The sequence below is a fragment of the Mauremys mutica genome, chromosome 1 (assembly GCF_020497125.1).
Source record: "Mauremys mutica isolate MM-2020 ecotype Southern chromosome 1, ASM2049712v1, whole genome shotgun sequence".
NCBI lineage: Eukaryota > Metazoa > Chordata > Testudines > Geoemydidae > Mauremys > Mauremys mutica.
Genome location: NC_059072.1, coordinates 114,141,153 through 114,157,888, shown reverse-complemented (window position 1 = coordinate 114,157,888; position 16,736 = coordinate 114,141,153). Strand labels below are relative to the sequence as shown.

Genomic DNA, 16,736 nt, shown 5'->3' with positions numbered 1-16,736 from the left:
ATTGAATCTTTTCTTTACACATGAAGGGTGGGGGCTGATGGAGCTCAGCCCCCTGTTGCTATGATGACGATGGTTATCAGCCATACTGTACCATCTACCAGGAAAAATTAGGGCCAGGCGCCCTTGATCGACCTAACAGATGCTAGTCAGCATGGTTACCAGTCCTTTTGCACTCCCCCATGTGCCAATAGGCTGATGATGAGGACGGGTACCAGTCATTTTGTACCATCAGCCATCCATAGCGTGGGGGGAGCAAGGATGTTGGTGTTGAGTGCTGCACCATCGCGTCTATCTGCAGCATTCAGTAAAGATAGGGTGACATGTAAAAGAGTCAAGAGAGGATTGTTTTCCCTTTCACTTCTGGGGGTGGGTGGGGGGGGTGCGTAAATTGCCTAGCTATGCGCTGACCCACCGCGGACACTGTTTTTGACCCTAGAAGCATTTGGAGCTCAGCCAAGAATGCAAATGCTTTTCAGAGACTGCAGGAACTGTGGGATAGCTTGACTCCTCCAGTCCATGAGTCTCCATTTGATTCTTTGGCTTTCCGTTACGCTTGTCATGCAGCAGTGCGCTGAGTCCCTGCTATGGCATCTGTCTGGAGATATTTAAAAAATGATTTTGAATTTCGTCTTCTGTAACGGAGTGCTGATAGAACAGATTTGCCTGCCCTTACAGCGATCACGTCCGCATCGTCCATGCGGGAGCTCTTTCTTTATTTTGATTTTTAACTGCATCACCACCCGTGCTGATCGGAGCTCCACGCTGGGCAAACAGGAAATATTCAAAAGTTCGCGGGGCTTTTCCTGTCTACCTGGCCACTGCATCCGAGTTCAGATTGCGGTCCAGAGCGGTCAGTGGTGCACTGTGGGATACCGCCCGGAGGCCAATACCGTCGATCTGCGGCCACACTAACCCTAATCCGATATGGTAATACCGATATTAGCGCTACTCCTCTCGTTAGGGAGGAGTACAGAAACCGGTTTAAAGAGCCCTTTATACCGATATAAAGGGCCTCTTAGTGTGGACGGGTGTGGCGTTAAATCGGTTTTACGCTCCTAAAACCGGTTTAAACGCATAGTGTAGACCAGGCTCCTGTCTCAAAAGGGGCACAATCAGCTTCCACCTGAGTTTTTTGCTTTCTCCTGCTTCCAAAACACACAGTGATCTGAAAAAGAAAACACAACCTATTGTGGCTCCCTTTAGAGCCCTAATAGGATTTTAGTTAAGTAGCATGCTTTGTTTGCATTTATTTTACCCCTTCTACAACATACACTGTACATGTCCTGGGAAACATGCACATTCCTTTATAGTTTAACTTCTATAACACTATATTAGCCATATTAATTTATACATAAGGTGTAACTGTTTCTTTTGTGATCACACAGAATTTTCATCAAAGTGACAGTCTGATTACTCAGAGCCACCTTAATGCTCAGTGTTTCTAATGTTGCTTCTCTTTTGTGCACCTCACCCCCACTGTTGAACCAGAGGGGCACTGTCTTTTTAAATCTTTTACTCCTTTACTACAGCTCTTATTTGCTATTTTGTTACCACAAAGAAAAGGATCCAGATTTTCTCCCCATTCTCCTGGGTCTGACTGCCCTGCTGCAGCCAGGACTTTGGTCTTTAAAAAGATATTGAACTTTATAAAGCATCAGGGTACCTTAAAGGTTAAATGCTAAATACCACAGCCAAACAACACTTGTTACCTGTGTCTGGCAAAAAGTGTTTCTCAGTTTTGCTCCTTCGAATGAAAGATTCAGATGTCTTTTTAGTGGTGTTATTTAAAACCAAAACAAAACAAAAACCAATTTATCTTAAACCCACAAAACCGAGTTCTACAAGTCAGGAGTGTCAGCCTAGGTCCCAAACACTCCACACACTTACACAATATATCTATACACACACACAGAGATACAAGCATACTCTTCTGCTTAACGTCCTTTACACTGTTTTAATTTTTACACAGCTGTACATAGATTACATTTCTATACATTTGGGTCAGGTAAGTTCCAATAGAAACCCTTTATGTTCTTTTAGCGAATTTGACTGAATTGTTCAGTCAAATGATTCAAAGCAGATGGTCTTTCTGTCTGGCTTATTTACAAACATTCCTTTGGGAAAGGATCCATTTTTCCTTCAGAATGGCTGCAAAGAAACCAAGAATTCTTTTTCTATAACACTTTTCTTTGTTAACATTTTTACAAGGTTCGACTGCTTAATTCTCTCCAGCCTCTGCAGAGTTAACTTCTCACTCTCTCTCCTTAACTCACTTTCTTATTTCCCAAAATGATACCTTCATCAACTCAGATTTCACCATTCCAAGTATTATCCCAGCATCTGAATTCCCCATGCCTGTACTTACTTCCTCTTTTCCTTACTCCTGCCACTGTGCTCCTCAGGGCTCCTAACCTGTTTTCCAATCTCTTTATCTGTTGCCTGCCTGCTTGTCTGGGCCTGATCCTGCTTTCCTCGCTGAACTGCCCCTTCCCATGGGCACAGGCTTTGTCCCACTAACTATTTAGCAAGGAGTGTGGGTTCCTCAACTAACCCCTACCCCTCCTGGTCCCTTTTCTTCGTTCCCTTTCTCTTTTATTGCTCTGGGGTGGTCATTCTGCCAGATAGGTAGCAACCCTTTCTGACAGAAGGCACAGGTTCTTTGCTATTGTTCACTGTGTTAGACTCTTATCAGTTCAGATCTGTGACCTGCACACAATAGGGCACCCACCTTTTCCCAGTTCCTAAGGCTCCAAGCAAAAAGCACCTAACTTTACCCCTCTGTGGGCTCCAGGCTCTACTCCTCCATGGGCTCCAGGCTCTACCCTTTCCCTGTGGACTCAGAGCAAACACTCCTTTCCCTTTAGACTCAGGGCTCAATTCTTTGCAGGTTTACAGAGTCTTTTACCAGTGACAGAGCCTTACACAGTAATATCCTACATAACCTCTATTTCTTCACCACCACCAAAAACAGACCGCACATGCTACACATACAGTGCTCACCACTCCCAGTAAGACAGATGAACTTTTCCTGATGGCCAGTCAGAATCAGTTCCATCTGGGGGACTCCAGTTTCTGCTCAGTGTCATTGGCAGAGTATTAAGGTCTGGCAGCTCTGATCTTTGGGGCTGTGTCCTGGAGTTGGTTCCCTGTCTCTGGACATAATTTCTCCACTCGAGCAGGCAATCAGCCTGAGTTCTGAGTCCCAGTAACGGAATGTATCCGTAAATTAACGCACAAACTGCAACACGGGAAATTGTAGGGAGCGACCCCACCCCGCCGTCTTTTACCTCCTATTGCAATGGACAAACTACACACTGTTTCTACCATCTGTCTCCTTCCTCTCCACCACTCCTCGCTGGGGCCTCCAAATTCTGTTACCCGGGGTTCTTTCAACCCAAAGCTCTTGGTAACTTTACTCTGTGCAAGGAGGTGTCAGGAAATAAATCAGGGGAGACCAGGGCCAGCTCCAGGCAACAGCCTACCAATCATGTGCTTGGGGCGGCACCTCGGGAGGGGGCAGCGATCGGTGTTTGTTTGTTTTGGTTTTGGTTTGGCCAGGTGGCGCTGGGGGGAGGGGCGGGGACTTGGGCAGCGCGAAGCGGCGCTGGGGGGGGTCGGGCAACGCTCGCGGAGGCAGGGTGGCGCTCTTTTTTTTTTTTGCTTGGGGCGGCAAAAATGTTAGAGCCAGCCCTGGGGGAGACATGACCGTCCGACCGATAGATGGCTGGCACAAACAGGACAACACAAAAGTGCTTTCACTTAAAGCTAAACTTTACTTAGTCTCAAGCACTTACACACGTCTGCAACAAGTTAGTAAAACACCCCCAACCCTTGATAATTACCAAAGCTGAGTGTGGCTTTTGAGTGATACAGCGGCAGCCCGTCTGCCGCTGGGGAACAGAAGATGCATCCAGAGGGAGAGGCCAGTCCTGAAACGAGTCCCACCTGTCTCAAGCTTTTTCCCCTTATTTATACATCAATAATTAAAGAAACCTTGTTAAGTAAACAGTTTCAAAAGCAAGAGGTTCCTTCTGATTATTGATTAACCAGGTGTGGGTTTTTCCAGAACTTGCAGCCTTGAGACCTCAATAGACATTCCTGGGGCATATCCTACTCTTTGAAAACGTATGTATCAGCAATTTTAACTCAATTCTTATCAGGAAGGATGCGGGGTCAAGCTGCCCTTTCAGTGGCACCCTAAACCCCCCTCCCCTCCTGCCTTGGTCAAGCTGAGACTTGCTTTTAAAGCTTGCTGACTAGGCTGTCTTTAACAATAAGCCATAGTGGTTTCAGGCACTTTACTGGTTTGCCAAAGTCTCCCCGTACAACGTACCTGGAATAGTGTAACTTAGATCAACTTACCCCAGTAGTGTAGACAAGGCCTCAGAATTGGTAAACTTGCTGTTGTACCTTTTTATTTTTTTTTCTCAAGCTGTTCTCTGTAGCCTGGACCTATATTCCAGCATGCTAATATGCTAGTATCCTCCTTGTGCTGTCTACTGCTCCCTTATGGACCTACCTCCACTTCTATTTATAAATATGAAAACTTGCGTGACTAGCTTACTGTGTAATTCGGCACATTTTTGTTTTAACTTTTGCCCCTCCTTTCTCTTCTATGTCTAATTTCAGTCTGGGTTTGCCTCATTCAGGGACAGATTCTGATACCTTTACATTGAATAGTATCTTAATCCACTAGTAGTCCTGTTGAAATCATTAGTCCTTTCTTGTGGCGTAAGGTGCTACTCTATGGCTACATCTACGTTGCACACTTCTTTCTACGGCATATCGAGTATGTAGTTGGGTAGCCCTCCTAACATGAGTTTGAGACATGAAGCATGGCTTAGATGAGTAGAATACAGACACGCCCGAAAGGTGTGTGTAGGTACCCGAGTACATACCCTACATTGCTTTCTACTCACCCAAGCTGTGTCTCCATGTCTACGCTGCTATTTTTAGTCATGTAGTATCCCTCTGCCTCCCGGCTGCTGGTGCCTTTCCCCACCACAGGAAAAGACTCCAGCAGTATGAGAAGGCTGTGGCAGCTCCCTGTTGCCTCACCACTGCCAGTGCCTTTCGCTGATGTGTAGCTACATACCACAGTATGGACATAGCTTGCTTTTCACTGCCAGGTGTAGCTATGCTTCACCCTATGCACCACCAGAAGTGGTGTGTACTGTAGACATAGCCTCTAAGTAAGTGGTTCAGAATCTGGCCCTTAGCTTGGATGGGATTTTTTTCAAAAGCAGTTAAGGGAGTTAGGCACTTAACTCAATTACAAATAAATGGCAGTTGGGCCCAGTGCCTCAGCAGGTCGGCAGGGGCGCTATGCTGCTGGACATGCTTTGGAGATTTTACTCCATTTACACCTTCACATTTCTAGAGACTCATTGCACTTTCATGGATTTTTTGCCTACATTTTGCACACTTTTCCATATATGTAAAAAGCCACTAGCTTATGCTTCTCCCTTAGACCTTTTTATAATTTGACACGTAACGGAGTCAAAATTTGGGCTAACAAAGGGGATTTTTGTCAAAAAAAATTTCCATTTCTTCTCTTCTTGCTCTCTCATTTCCCATCCTGACCCTTTCTTTAAAAAGACAAAAATCTAAGCTAGGAAATTAAGTGCAGAATGGTCCCATAAATACAAAGGAAGGGTTTAATAATTAAAATAAAAAAGCCAGGAGAGGACCAAGTTACGATTTGCAACAGCTACATGAGTTCAGCTGTGTTTCACACGTAATATTTTACATTCCTGTTTTAGGCCTCAATTCAGGACAGTATTTAAGCTTAAGTCCATCCCTATTCAGGAAAGCACTTAAGCAATGTGCCTATGTCCCATCAACTTCAAATGTTTCCTGAATAGGGATGTTTTATTTAACTGAAATGCTAATCCTGACATATGTTGTTTAGTATATTACTGTTTATGTAATTAAGTGTGTATGATAAAATACATGTAATGTGCAACAAGTATAAGTTAATGTTGCAGTGGGAACTTTAATTTTTGCATTTCTTGAGATTTTTAACTGTGGAACCTTAACATTGATTTAATGTAGGTGCATTACATTTAATATCGTACATACCTGGTGCAGAATAAATCAATAAATAATACCTGTGCTCGCTCTGCTTTTTGAGACACATTACTACAAAAAGGAAACCTAATAAAATAAAAACAGTGCACCATATTTTCACAGGATAGCAATAGAGAGCACTGAAAGCTTCAGGCAGAGCAGGGGTCCTCTAGACAAAGGTATGCAAAGGAGGTTTCCTTGACAGTAATTATTGGCACTGCCTGGCAGATTGTGAATCAGATAAATTGTGATCTTTATGCAACACTGTAAAGTATCTTTAGATGTACATTTAATGCCTGTGTTGCAAACCCACTTTCAGATATCACCATCCTCCACTAGATCAAGGATGCCACAGACAGAACAGAGGCCTTCTTGATGCAGCAAGGATATCACTCACAGAGAAGAAGCTCTTCACATGGAGCAAGGACCATGGACAGATCAGAGATGATTTCACGTAAACGTGAAGGAAAAAAAAATCCCTTTTTGTCTGCTGCAGTTTTATTAGCGATTTTTGTAACCAGCAACAATGGATTCTTTCTTTCACAAGGAAATACAAACTTTTACAAAAAATATGCACAAAGTTTCCTATTGCTGTAACATTTCTAAGGAAATTCCACACATATATCAGAAATGGATGTTTCACAGGACAAAAGAACAGACACATCCCATTTGGATCCCTCAGGTGGAGATCGATGAGATAGCGTGTCCCATAGAGCAAAGAAGGACTCAGTTATCCACTTACATTATTCCCTGATATCCCCAGGAGCAAAAGGTAGAGGTAGGTCAAATGTGAGGTCTATGCTATTTTTCTTGTGACTCTATGAAAGCTTGTAAAACTGGAATTAGATGCTCAGTTATCGTGACTTTAGCTTTTATGCAGAAGGTCAAATTGCTAATTACATTTGGGATTGAAAAAGAAAATTCTCTCAAGGTGGACTGGCAGAGAATCTACTGCTTGTTACATTACCTTGTATTGAGTGAGGATCATGCATTATTAGGATTAGGTGGTCATACCAAACATGATAGCTTTCTTGTGTTTCGAGGGCCTTTCTGATCTTCATTCTCTATATATTACAAACACATGGAGAAGATACCAGACAGGAATGCAGACACATGCAGTAAAGAGAGACAGAGACAATCCAGTGCTATTGAATAACAAAGTGTATTTTAAAATTCCTCCCCGTCATTTTCTTCTTCAAATGAGTCAGTTCCCACTTCCTCGTAGTCCTTCTCCAGTGCAGCCAAGTCCTCTCGGGCCTCTGCAAACTCCCCTTCCTCCATGCCTTCACCAACATACCAGTGCACAAATGCCCTCTTGGCATACATCAGATCAAACTTGTGGTCCAGCCTGGCCCAGGCCTCGGCGATGGCTGTGGTGTTGCTTAGCATGCAGACGGCACGTTGCACCTGGGCCAGGTCTCCCCCAGGAACTACTGTAGGAGGCTGGTAATTGATGCCAACCTGGAAATAAGATTAAAGATGGAGGAGAAAGAGATAAAAGAGGGATCAAGAGAGACAACAAAAATAAAATAAATGGGTTGGGAAGACGGGATGGTAGGGTGACCAGATGTCCCAATTTTATAGGGACAGTCCCAATTTTTGGGTCTTTTTCTTATATTGGCTTCTATTACCCCCCAACCTCTGTCCTGATTTTTCACACTTGCTGTCTGGTTACCCTAGGGGATGGGGATCTCAAACCACAGTATTGAAATTACCCTAATGGCAAACGTCATCCATGTTACCTTTTTCTGGACTACCCCATTCTCAGCTATAGCACATAAGAAGAAGGGAGAGCAACCAAAAATGGAGACAGGACCCCAAATGAAAGAGTTCAGTTGAATCTCATTATAATCATCCGTATTATTTTTTCTCTCTTTTTAATGCACACCAGCATCTTACTTGCTTTTTTTTAACTGCTGCTGCTTTCTGAGCCCACAGCTATTCCATGTGAACTAATACAGTAAGTATTTTCCATCTACAAATCTTCAAATTCAGAGCCCATTAATACGTATGAGAAAAATAGATTTTTTTTGTGTGTGTGTTTTTGTTTTTTTTCCATTACTGCTGTTGTCAGAATTGCTCTGGAAACCAGGTCTGTCCATGCTGCTGCGTAGCCAGCAGGGGGAGCATAATCACTTGTGTGATGACTGATGAAACTGGAGGCTCTCAAAAAAAAATCTGGTAAATGAAATATGAGTACTATATATCTCTGATTTTTTTGCTTTTAATTAAACATTGATAGTCTAGAGGAACAGTCTCCCCATCTGCTAAACACTTTAACTCTTACAGAGTGGACTTTTTTCCAGCCAGCCAGCTAGGTGACTCCTTAAGAGACTGTGTAAGTAGGATATGTAAATAGGACACATCCATTTTCCATAGGACTAACTGAAGATTACACACACACACACACACACACTTCTAACCATTCCCTTTTCTCACAAATGGAAAACATTCAAGAGTTGAAATCACAATTTGGGCTGGACTACTTGACAATGTCCCTTTAATATACAGTGCCAGTGTGTCTTTGTCCCTCTCACCTTGAAGCCTGTTGGACACCAGTCCACAAACTGGATAGTTCTCTTGGTCTTGATGGCAGCAATAGCTACGTTGACATCTTTGGGGACCACGTCACCGCGGTACAGCATGCAGCAAGCCATGTATTTTCCATGACGGGGATCACACTTCACCATCTGGTTGTTGGGTTCAAAGCAGGAACTGGTGATTTCTGCCACTGACAGCTGCTCGTGATAGGCTCTCTCAGAGGAGATGATGGGTGCATATGTCACCAAGGGGAAGTGGATGCGAGGGTAGGGCACCAGGTTGGTCTGAAACTCTGTCAGATCCACATTGAGGGCACCATCGAAGCGCAGAGAGGCAGTGATTGATGAGACTATCTGGCTGATGAGACGATTAAGGTTGGTGTAAGTGGGGCGCTCAATGTCCAGGTTGCGACGGCAGATGTCATAGATGGCCTCATTGTCCACCATGAAGGCGCAGTCTGAATGCTCCAGGGTAGTGTGAGTGGTCAGGATGGAGTTGTACGGCTCCACTACTGCAGTGGAGACTTGAGGGGCTGGGTAGATGGCAAACTCCAGTTTGGACTTCTTGCCATAATCCAGGGAGAGGCGTTCCATCAACAAGGAGGTAAAGCCAGAGCCAGTGCCCCCACCAAAGCTGTGGAAAATCAGGAATCCCTGTAGCCCAGAACAGGCATCAGTCTGAAAAGCCAAACAGAGAACAAAAGGAATCAGTCTAAATCTCTGAGACTTCCATGTGCACATTCTAAGATTGAAGCTGGGACATCTGCATCCAAAACACAGGACAGAGATCAGCCCAGGTCTTGCTGGGAAAAGACTTGTTAATGCTCTCTCCTATGCTCTCCTTCAACAGCCCAATCCATGAAATATAAATCAGACTCTGTCTATGGAGTTTAACTTGGTGAAATTCATACCTCTAGAATCTAGGTTTACTAAAACAAAGTGAACAGATATTTAGCTAACTCCTCGCATACCAAGAAATATCAGTCTTGGCTTGCTGTTACCACAATAAAGTTGAAGGTTTTAATCCCAAGAACCACCTTTAAAGAGCATCTGTCTGACTGTCAGACCTATAGACCCTTTTCTCACTTGGACCAATAATGGAATCCCCATGGATCTGACGGTCTCAGCTCTGAACAAAGTACACTATCAGGAGCAAAAGGAGCTATCTGTTCCCTTTCCTTCACAACAACCTCAAGTCCTGTTTCAAAAGTACTGGCACTTACCAGCTTACGGATACGATCAAGCACCAGATCAATGCTTTCTTTACCAATGGTGTAGTGACCACGGGCATAGTTATTAGCTGCATCCTCCTTTCCAGTGATCAGCTGTTCTGGATGGAAAAGCTGACGGTAAGCACCAGCCCGCACTTCATCTGTCCAAGAAAGAAAAACTCTGAGAGGCCTGGAATGGACACACTCCAATGTAGATGAGTTCTGTTGAACACCTCTGATTGCTAACTGGTTGTGCTGTATAATGTGAGGCAAGGAAGACTTGAGTGTTGGAAATAAACTTGGGTCTTATTCTCTTTCAGGACACTGGTAGAAAGTGTCGGTCTGGCCTAACATAAGTAACTTGGCTCATTTCTTAGTGGGCATAATTGGGAAGGTGAATGGAAGGTTAAGTTGTAAATAAGGGCTTGACAAACTGTTTGCTGGATTCAGGATGTCTGTGCTTGCTAAGATAAGCAGCACCACCTTGATGTTACGGACTATGGACAAGATAAACTTGGAATGTAAAGATCGGGTTCCAGGTGAACAGCACATGGACAGAGCATGCTGTACAGGGTTTGGTTCCTGCAGAGTAACCATTCCAATTAAAAATGTGTGATTTAATGTACAGCAAGTGCAATGTGTAAATGTATGTAAAGGAAGAGATTGTCTCTATCAGTGACTTTCAGCCTTTCCAGACTAGTGTACCTCTTTCAAGAGTCTGATTTGTCTCACATACCTCCAAGTTTCACCTCACCTAAAAACTACTTGCTTACAAAATCAGACATAAAATACAAAAGTGTCCCAGCACACTATTACTGAAAAATGGCTTACTTTCTCATTTTTACCATATAATTATAAAATAAATTAATTGGAGTATAAATATTGTACTTACATTTCATATATAGTATATAGAGTAGTATAAACCAGTCTGTCTGTATGAAATTTTAATTTGTACTGACTTCAGTAGTGCTTTTTATGTAGCCTGTTGTAAAACTAGGCAAATATCTAGATGAGTTAAGGTACACCCTAGAAGACCTCTGTGTACCCCCAGGATATGCATACCCCTGGTTGAGAACCATTGGCCTGTGTAACTTTGGATGTGTGGTAGGCCCTATACCCACCCCCGATGCTTGAGTCTGATCAACTCAGCATAGCTTTGCTGTATGCCAAATAAAGGAGCCTGAGTAATGAAATCCAGAGTCAAACTGGATTAAATGTTCTCTTAGAACTGAACAAGGTGGAGTGGAAAAGGTCTTGGAGGGAATCCCAGCAAAAAGCTAATGTATCTCACAAAGATGAGGTGCTGTACTTTCTGGAGAGAGAAATGAAGGCTGTTTTCTAAGCCAGTCACTTTGGTTTAGCAGTTGGTCAATTTATGGAAGTTGTACCCAGCCAGAGAAGAAATCACCTGTCTGTTCTGAGGACAAGCCATCAGAAAAGAGCGAGATTTGCAGGAATAAGATGACGGTTCCCCCTAAAAAGGGATGGGAAATTCTCAGGAAAACCCACCACTTTATTCTCCTGTCTTTGATCTGAGTAGGAAGAAAACAACACCTAGACAGCAATGGAAAATATCACAAACAAAATCAGAGACTTAGACACTCTTATGAAGAGCAGATGTAAAACTAAGTGGATAGCTATTTAAGCATGGCGCCTTATTGATCCAGGATGTTGAAAGGTAGCAGCACCACTATCAAAGTTTAGTCTAGCTGACGTTTCTACCCTAACTATCCTGTAGGTATCTTCTCCTTATTGATATAATGGAGTTACGAATAGAATCGGGCACTAAAAGTGTTAGGTTGACTAATTTTATCCCAGCCTAGTGATTAGACCAAGATACAAAGACAGAGTTGTTCCCATGATACACTGGAGAAACACAATACTGACGCACAGAAGGCTCTTCTCCATTTTCCAGTGTTAATTCTATACTGACCTACTACTGTCGGTTCCAAGTCCACCATGACAGCCCGTGGCACATGCTTTTCTGTGACTGTTTCACTGAAAAATGTATTAAAGGAGTCATCGTTGTTGACTTTGTTGGGCTGATTCTTGAAGGTGCCATCTGGCTGAATGCCATGTTCCAGACAGAAGAGTTCCCAGCATGCATTGCCAATCTGAACTCCAGCCTGGCCAACATGAATAGAGATGCACTCACGCTGTAGGGAGAAGAGGAAAGGTCAGGAGAACCAAAGCACATTGCTCCTCCTTCTCCTTAATAGTTATTAGTGTCTGGTACATTATTATTCAGATCTCTGAAATCAACCTCCACCTGAGTTGGTTTGCATTCCCTAACGTCATATGTACAGCAAGAAGCGGTGCACGCAAGGACCCATGGAACTGGGACTTAGCCACTGTTCTCTGCCTGCAGTAAAAGTTGCAAATGCTGTTTACAAATACAAAGGTTAAAGTGTTTTGCTGCAGAGCTATGCAAGGAAATAAACAGTAAAACACAAAGAAAACTGGAAATTTGCAGGCATGCACTCATGCCTGTGCACACCAGATACATGCCCTCATGTACATGTATACACATACAAACATAAAAATACATACATGTACATCATATGCTATCTTGCTCCTATCCAGACTATGATAAATTCCAGCTGAGGAGCATGTGCTAGATCCATTTATTTTTATTCCTAGCTGGGACCTGATACAGCAGTGTGGCATTTTCCAACCATATGTAACTCAAGAGGGGTGCAGTGTCTTCTGATCCCTTAACCCTCTTATGGCAGGCTGGGCTGGAGACTGAGAAGAGCTGACATCAAGAAAAGACTTATGACTCTCCAAATGTGAAACGAATATTCCTGGGCATTCCTACATACCCATGGACTTATACCCTGCATGTTTAGACATGGCTCATCCATTGGCATCATCACATCATATTGTGAACACATGCTTGAATATTGAATTATGAACATAGTTATTACAATAGCAGACAGACACTTTAATTAGAGAACAGTAAAACAAAAAATAAAAATAGCTATTACATGCTAAACAAAACAAATGTTTCTTGCCCCAATGGTCTGCACAGGAGAATGTATTTCAAAACTCCATCTGGGAAAGCACTGCTATTGGATATAAATAAGGCTACATTTTAGTCACGGGTATTTTTAGTAAAAGTCCTGGACAAGTCACAGGCAGTAAACAAAAATTCATGTGACCAGTCCATGACTTGTTCTGTATACCCCTGACTAAATTTTGGGGGCAGGGAGGGGGAGACAGCCACAGATGCTCATGGGGGGGACTGGCCCGGGACCCCCGCGAGTACTGGGGGGGGGCAGGGTTGGTGGGGAGGCAGGCTCCTGGCCCGGCTCCTTGCTGCTCCTCAGAAGCGGCAACATATCCCTCACTCAGCTCCTAGCTCCGCACGCTGCCCCCACCCCAAGCACCGGCTCCGCAGCTCCCTTTGGCCAGGAATTGTGGCCAATGGGAGCTGCGGGAGCAGTGCCTGTGGGCAGAGGTAGCACATGGAGCTAGGAGATGATGGGGTTGCACAGACACTGGAGTAGTTGAAGGTGTAATCTGGGGATATTTAGGTATCACTGGAGGTGTATTTTGATCTGGAAAATCTTAATTACTGGTGATGTTGCACCATAAAGAAAGACCCTAGCTTGTCTGTTGGATCCCAGTGTGAGTGTACAGGGTTGTGAGTTAGAAAAACAGCTCTTTCCTTGTAAACTGAACAAATATGTTGTTGATTCAAAAAGACAGGAAGCATGCTGAGCCCTTGATACGGCTCTTACAGAGTGACTTGCAGACCAGAACCACATTTAAAAGCCCAGCATAACCCTCTGGAACCTTCTGAGACAAAGCAGCAAACCCACCACAGAGCCACTGTTCCTCGAGAAGCTACAGGTGAGTCAACCTTTTAAACCTTTCTATTTCTTCACAGACTCACACTCTTGGGCGATTGCTCCGAGAGACTTAGTAGTATGGCTTGATTTATGACTAATAGAGACCACAGATCTGCTCCCCTCCCCACTGTTCAGAGTTTTCAGTCCCTCTGATTTGAAACCCTGACCATTTCCTGTGAATATCTCAGCTCTTCCTCTCAGCCAGCTTGCACTGGTGACTCCCAGTGTCAGAAGTGATCTGCACCAATCCCAGTTCAGTCTCAGACCAGCTACAGTTTGGAAATACTCTAACACAAAAGGACAAAAATGTCAATAGAAACAGGAGCTTTGAAACCAGGGTTTTCAAAGTAAACTGCTTTAAAATAGGTCACTATAGCTTTAACAGTGAAGAGCATAGTATTTCCTCAGAGTCCCTAGCATTGTAAACTGATCCCGATAGGATATTTAAATCCTGACCCTTTTCTCAACTCATATTTCAAATCTCTTTTCTAAGAGTCTGGGGCTCACATTTGCTCTTACTAACTGTGGATCTGATACAAAGCCCAAGTCAGTGGAAAGACTCCTATTGACTTCAGTAGGCTTTGGATCAGGCCTTCTATCCACACTGTTCTTTGATAAAAGCAGACCCTGTCGTGTTTGCAGTCATGTGCAGCACAAGCTGGTGTAGGTCTTAACTGTACTGAGGTAGATTTAAATCCTCTAGCTGCATCTGTACTGTTATTTCTGAGATGTACTTGCTGCAGCAAGCCCAGTTGTAAGGTTGGGTCCACCTAAGTAGATGAGGATCCTGCACATGTGTGCATCCAGGTGTGGTGGGAGTGGTCTCCAGAGCATAGCTCTGTACCAGTGGAGAATAATAAAATTCTCGGGACCAAAATAAAACCCTCTTCCGGCCGTAGATTGGTATGCAAGATGAGGTGCGATTTGCAGGTGAATTTATAAGAAGCCCTGAGAGATTTTAATAAATTTTCAAGAAACTTCCAATAATTAAATGCCTTGTTTATTTCCCATTTAAAAAGGAACATTCAAACACCTACAAGTGTAGAGGGATGAACATCGTAGTTGGTGGGGAGGGTTAAGTTAATTAAAAACACTCACAAAAATAAGTATTTTGTTAAGTATATTTCTAAAATGATTTCTTTTGAGTTTAGAGGACTCTACAAATAATATGCAACTATCAAATCTCATACTGTTCAATATGAGACCCACTCTATGCTACTAAAATAAAGACACAGGATCACAAGCAGAAGCCACGGAATAGTTAAGAGGTACAGAACCAAATTCAAATCTTCATTGTAATTCCATTGATTTAATTGGAGTTCTACCGAAGCTGAATTTGCCTCAGTATGTTTTTCCCAGCCTGTATCTGACACATTCTGAACCTCACATGCTCCCCTTTACTTAGTGATGTCAGTGTTCTGTGACACAAACCATTGATGATCACCATGGGTCTGATGCCATAACTGGAGCTGTGGGCACCCTTGAAGTTGCCTTGGACCCACGGTGATGGGGGAATGCTCACATATTTTAAGACTGTAGAGTCCAAATGCCAGCTCTCTGGATTAATCAGGTGCAAATTTCTGTATTTTTAGTCTGGTTGTATTGCCTTTGTGATGATTGAAGTGATAGATTGTGGAAAAAGTAGCATGTGGGTCCATATACACAGAAGATGAATGAAGCCAACATGTATTTGTCATGGTCGCTTTCATGTCATCTGGATTTTCTAATCTTTTTGTTTTACTAGTCTGCCAGCATAGCGGTTTGTAAGGAAAAGGGATTGAATAGGAAGGGTTCATCCATCCTCAGATTCCTCTTCTTCCACTTGCCCTCCTACAGAAGCAGGAGGTTCACCATATTAGGGCAAGTTCCAAGGCTCAAGGGTTTCAATCTGCCTCTTAAGGGATGGAGCAGAATAAAATGCCCAGATGTAGAACTCACCCAGCAGCAAAAAGGGTGCCATATTGCAAGGTTGGGGCCAGCATCACCCTGCCCATCCAATGTAGCACAAGGAAGTCCTGACCAAGTTCAGTGGCATCCGTCTCTAGTCTCATCCCCCCTCTCCCCGCTTCGAATCCAGACACTGAAGCAGAAAGCAATCTGAATCCTCCACCCCTCATCAAGCTCCACAATAGGGCAGATCGCAGATCTCCCTGACTCTGCCCACCCCCAGAATCCTCCTGTTTCCTTGATGAGTATGGAGTTCCCAGAGTCCCCCCTTACCATGTTGTCGCCAGTGGTGTTTGCTTCCCGTCTCAGTCAGCAGTAGCAGCCTTTGATACTGCTCTCTCCACGGTTGTATCACTCTGAGCTGTTAGCTAGGAAGGGGCCTGAGCCATGCACCAAACACCTGCTACTATCCTTCAGTGTCACAGTGCAGGGTAGGGAATAGGTCACAATCCTCCCACCTCTGCCCTATTACATCACCAGCTCCTTACTAACACACACATAAAAATCCATCCCTGCCCCAAGTATCCCATATTCTTTCACTACAAATCCCTACATACACAGTACATCTGAGTGTACCCAGAATCAGCCCATATTCCACACCCACTAACCATTAATGCCCCCACACACACTCTAACAATTCAAACCCTACACCACAGTATTCAATTACAATCCAAATTCCATATTCCTTCACAAATAACCGCTACATGAACATGAGAATCATTCCTACCCTCCAATGCCTGCGAACAAGCAAGTGTGAGAGAACAAATGAATGGGAAAGAGAGGGACAGAGAAATAGAACAAAAAATTGAGAGAGAGAATACGTACATTTACCATTTTTAAAGAGTGCTGTACCACAGAGTGGTCTTAGCTGCTGCCCAGTCCTCTCTATGGCTTCCCTTCTGTCCTTTCTCCCATCTGCCTCTCCTCTCATGTTCTGATTTACTTTTACTGCTTCTCTCTGGATATGCAGGCAGCTGGAACATCAGCAATGCCCTGCAACATGAGGGCCACGGTCCAACTGATCTGCCCAAACAGAGAGAGAGAGAAATCACTTCTCATTGCAGTGTTTATAGCAAAGGAGTGGCTGGATGGACAGATGTACAGACAAAGATACT

At 43.7% G+C, this 16,736-nt stretch overlaps 2 protein-coding genes across 3 annotated transcripts in view; one reads left to right on the top strand and one right to left on the bottom strand.

Moving 5' to 3' along the window:
• The window catches only part of MICAL3 (microtubule associated monooxygenase, calponin and LIM domain containing 3), a 346,852-nt gene that overhangs the window by 4,760 nt on the left and 325,356 nt on the right, over positions 1-16,736 (top strand). The window contains exons 3-5 of the mRNA XM_044991795.1: positions 6,389-6,847; positions 13,528-13,675; positions 14,826-14,942. The gene's annotated coding sequence lies outside the window, so the exon portion shown is untranslated. The remainder of the gene's footprint in view (positions 1-6,388; positions 6,848-13,527; positions 13,676-14,825; positions 14,943-16,736) is intronic.
• Positions 7,222-16,032, bottom strand: LOC123352091 (tubulin alpha-8 chain). Of its 2 annotated transcripts, XM_044991838.1 has the most exons (6): positions 15,895-16,026; positions 13,842-13,961; positions 11,754-11,976; positions 9,833-9,981; positions 8,607-9,287; positions 7,222-7,530 (listed from the first exon to the last, which is right to left on the bottom strand). In XM_044991838.1, the coding sequence occupies exons 2-6, from the start codon at positions 13,842-13,844 to the stop codon at positions 7,237-7,239; spliced, it is 1,350 nt and encodes a 449-aa protein (XP_044847773.1). In that variant the 5' UTR covers positions 13,845-13,961; positions 15,895-16,026; the 3' UTR covers positions 7,222-7,236. The 2 variants fall into 2 exon arrangements, with proteins under 2 accessions (XP_044847773.1, XP_044847763.1); XM_044991828.1 differs by lacking the exon at positions 13,842-13,961 and having other exon boundaries at positions 15,895-16,032.

Coding starts and splice junctions, on each gene's coding strand:
- LOC123352091 (XM_044991828.1), bottom strand. Junction 9,982..11,753: donor CTTGGAACCGACAGTAGTAG/GTCAGTATAGAA, acceptor TTTCTTGGACAG/ATGAAGTGCGGGCTGGTGCT. Junction 7,531..8,606: donor GGTGTCCAACAGGCTTCAAG/GTGAGAGGGACA, acceptor TCTTATTTCCAG/GTTGGCATCAATTACCAGCC.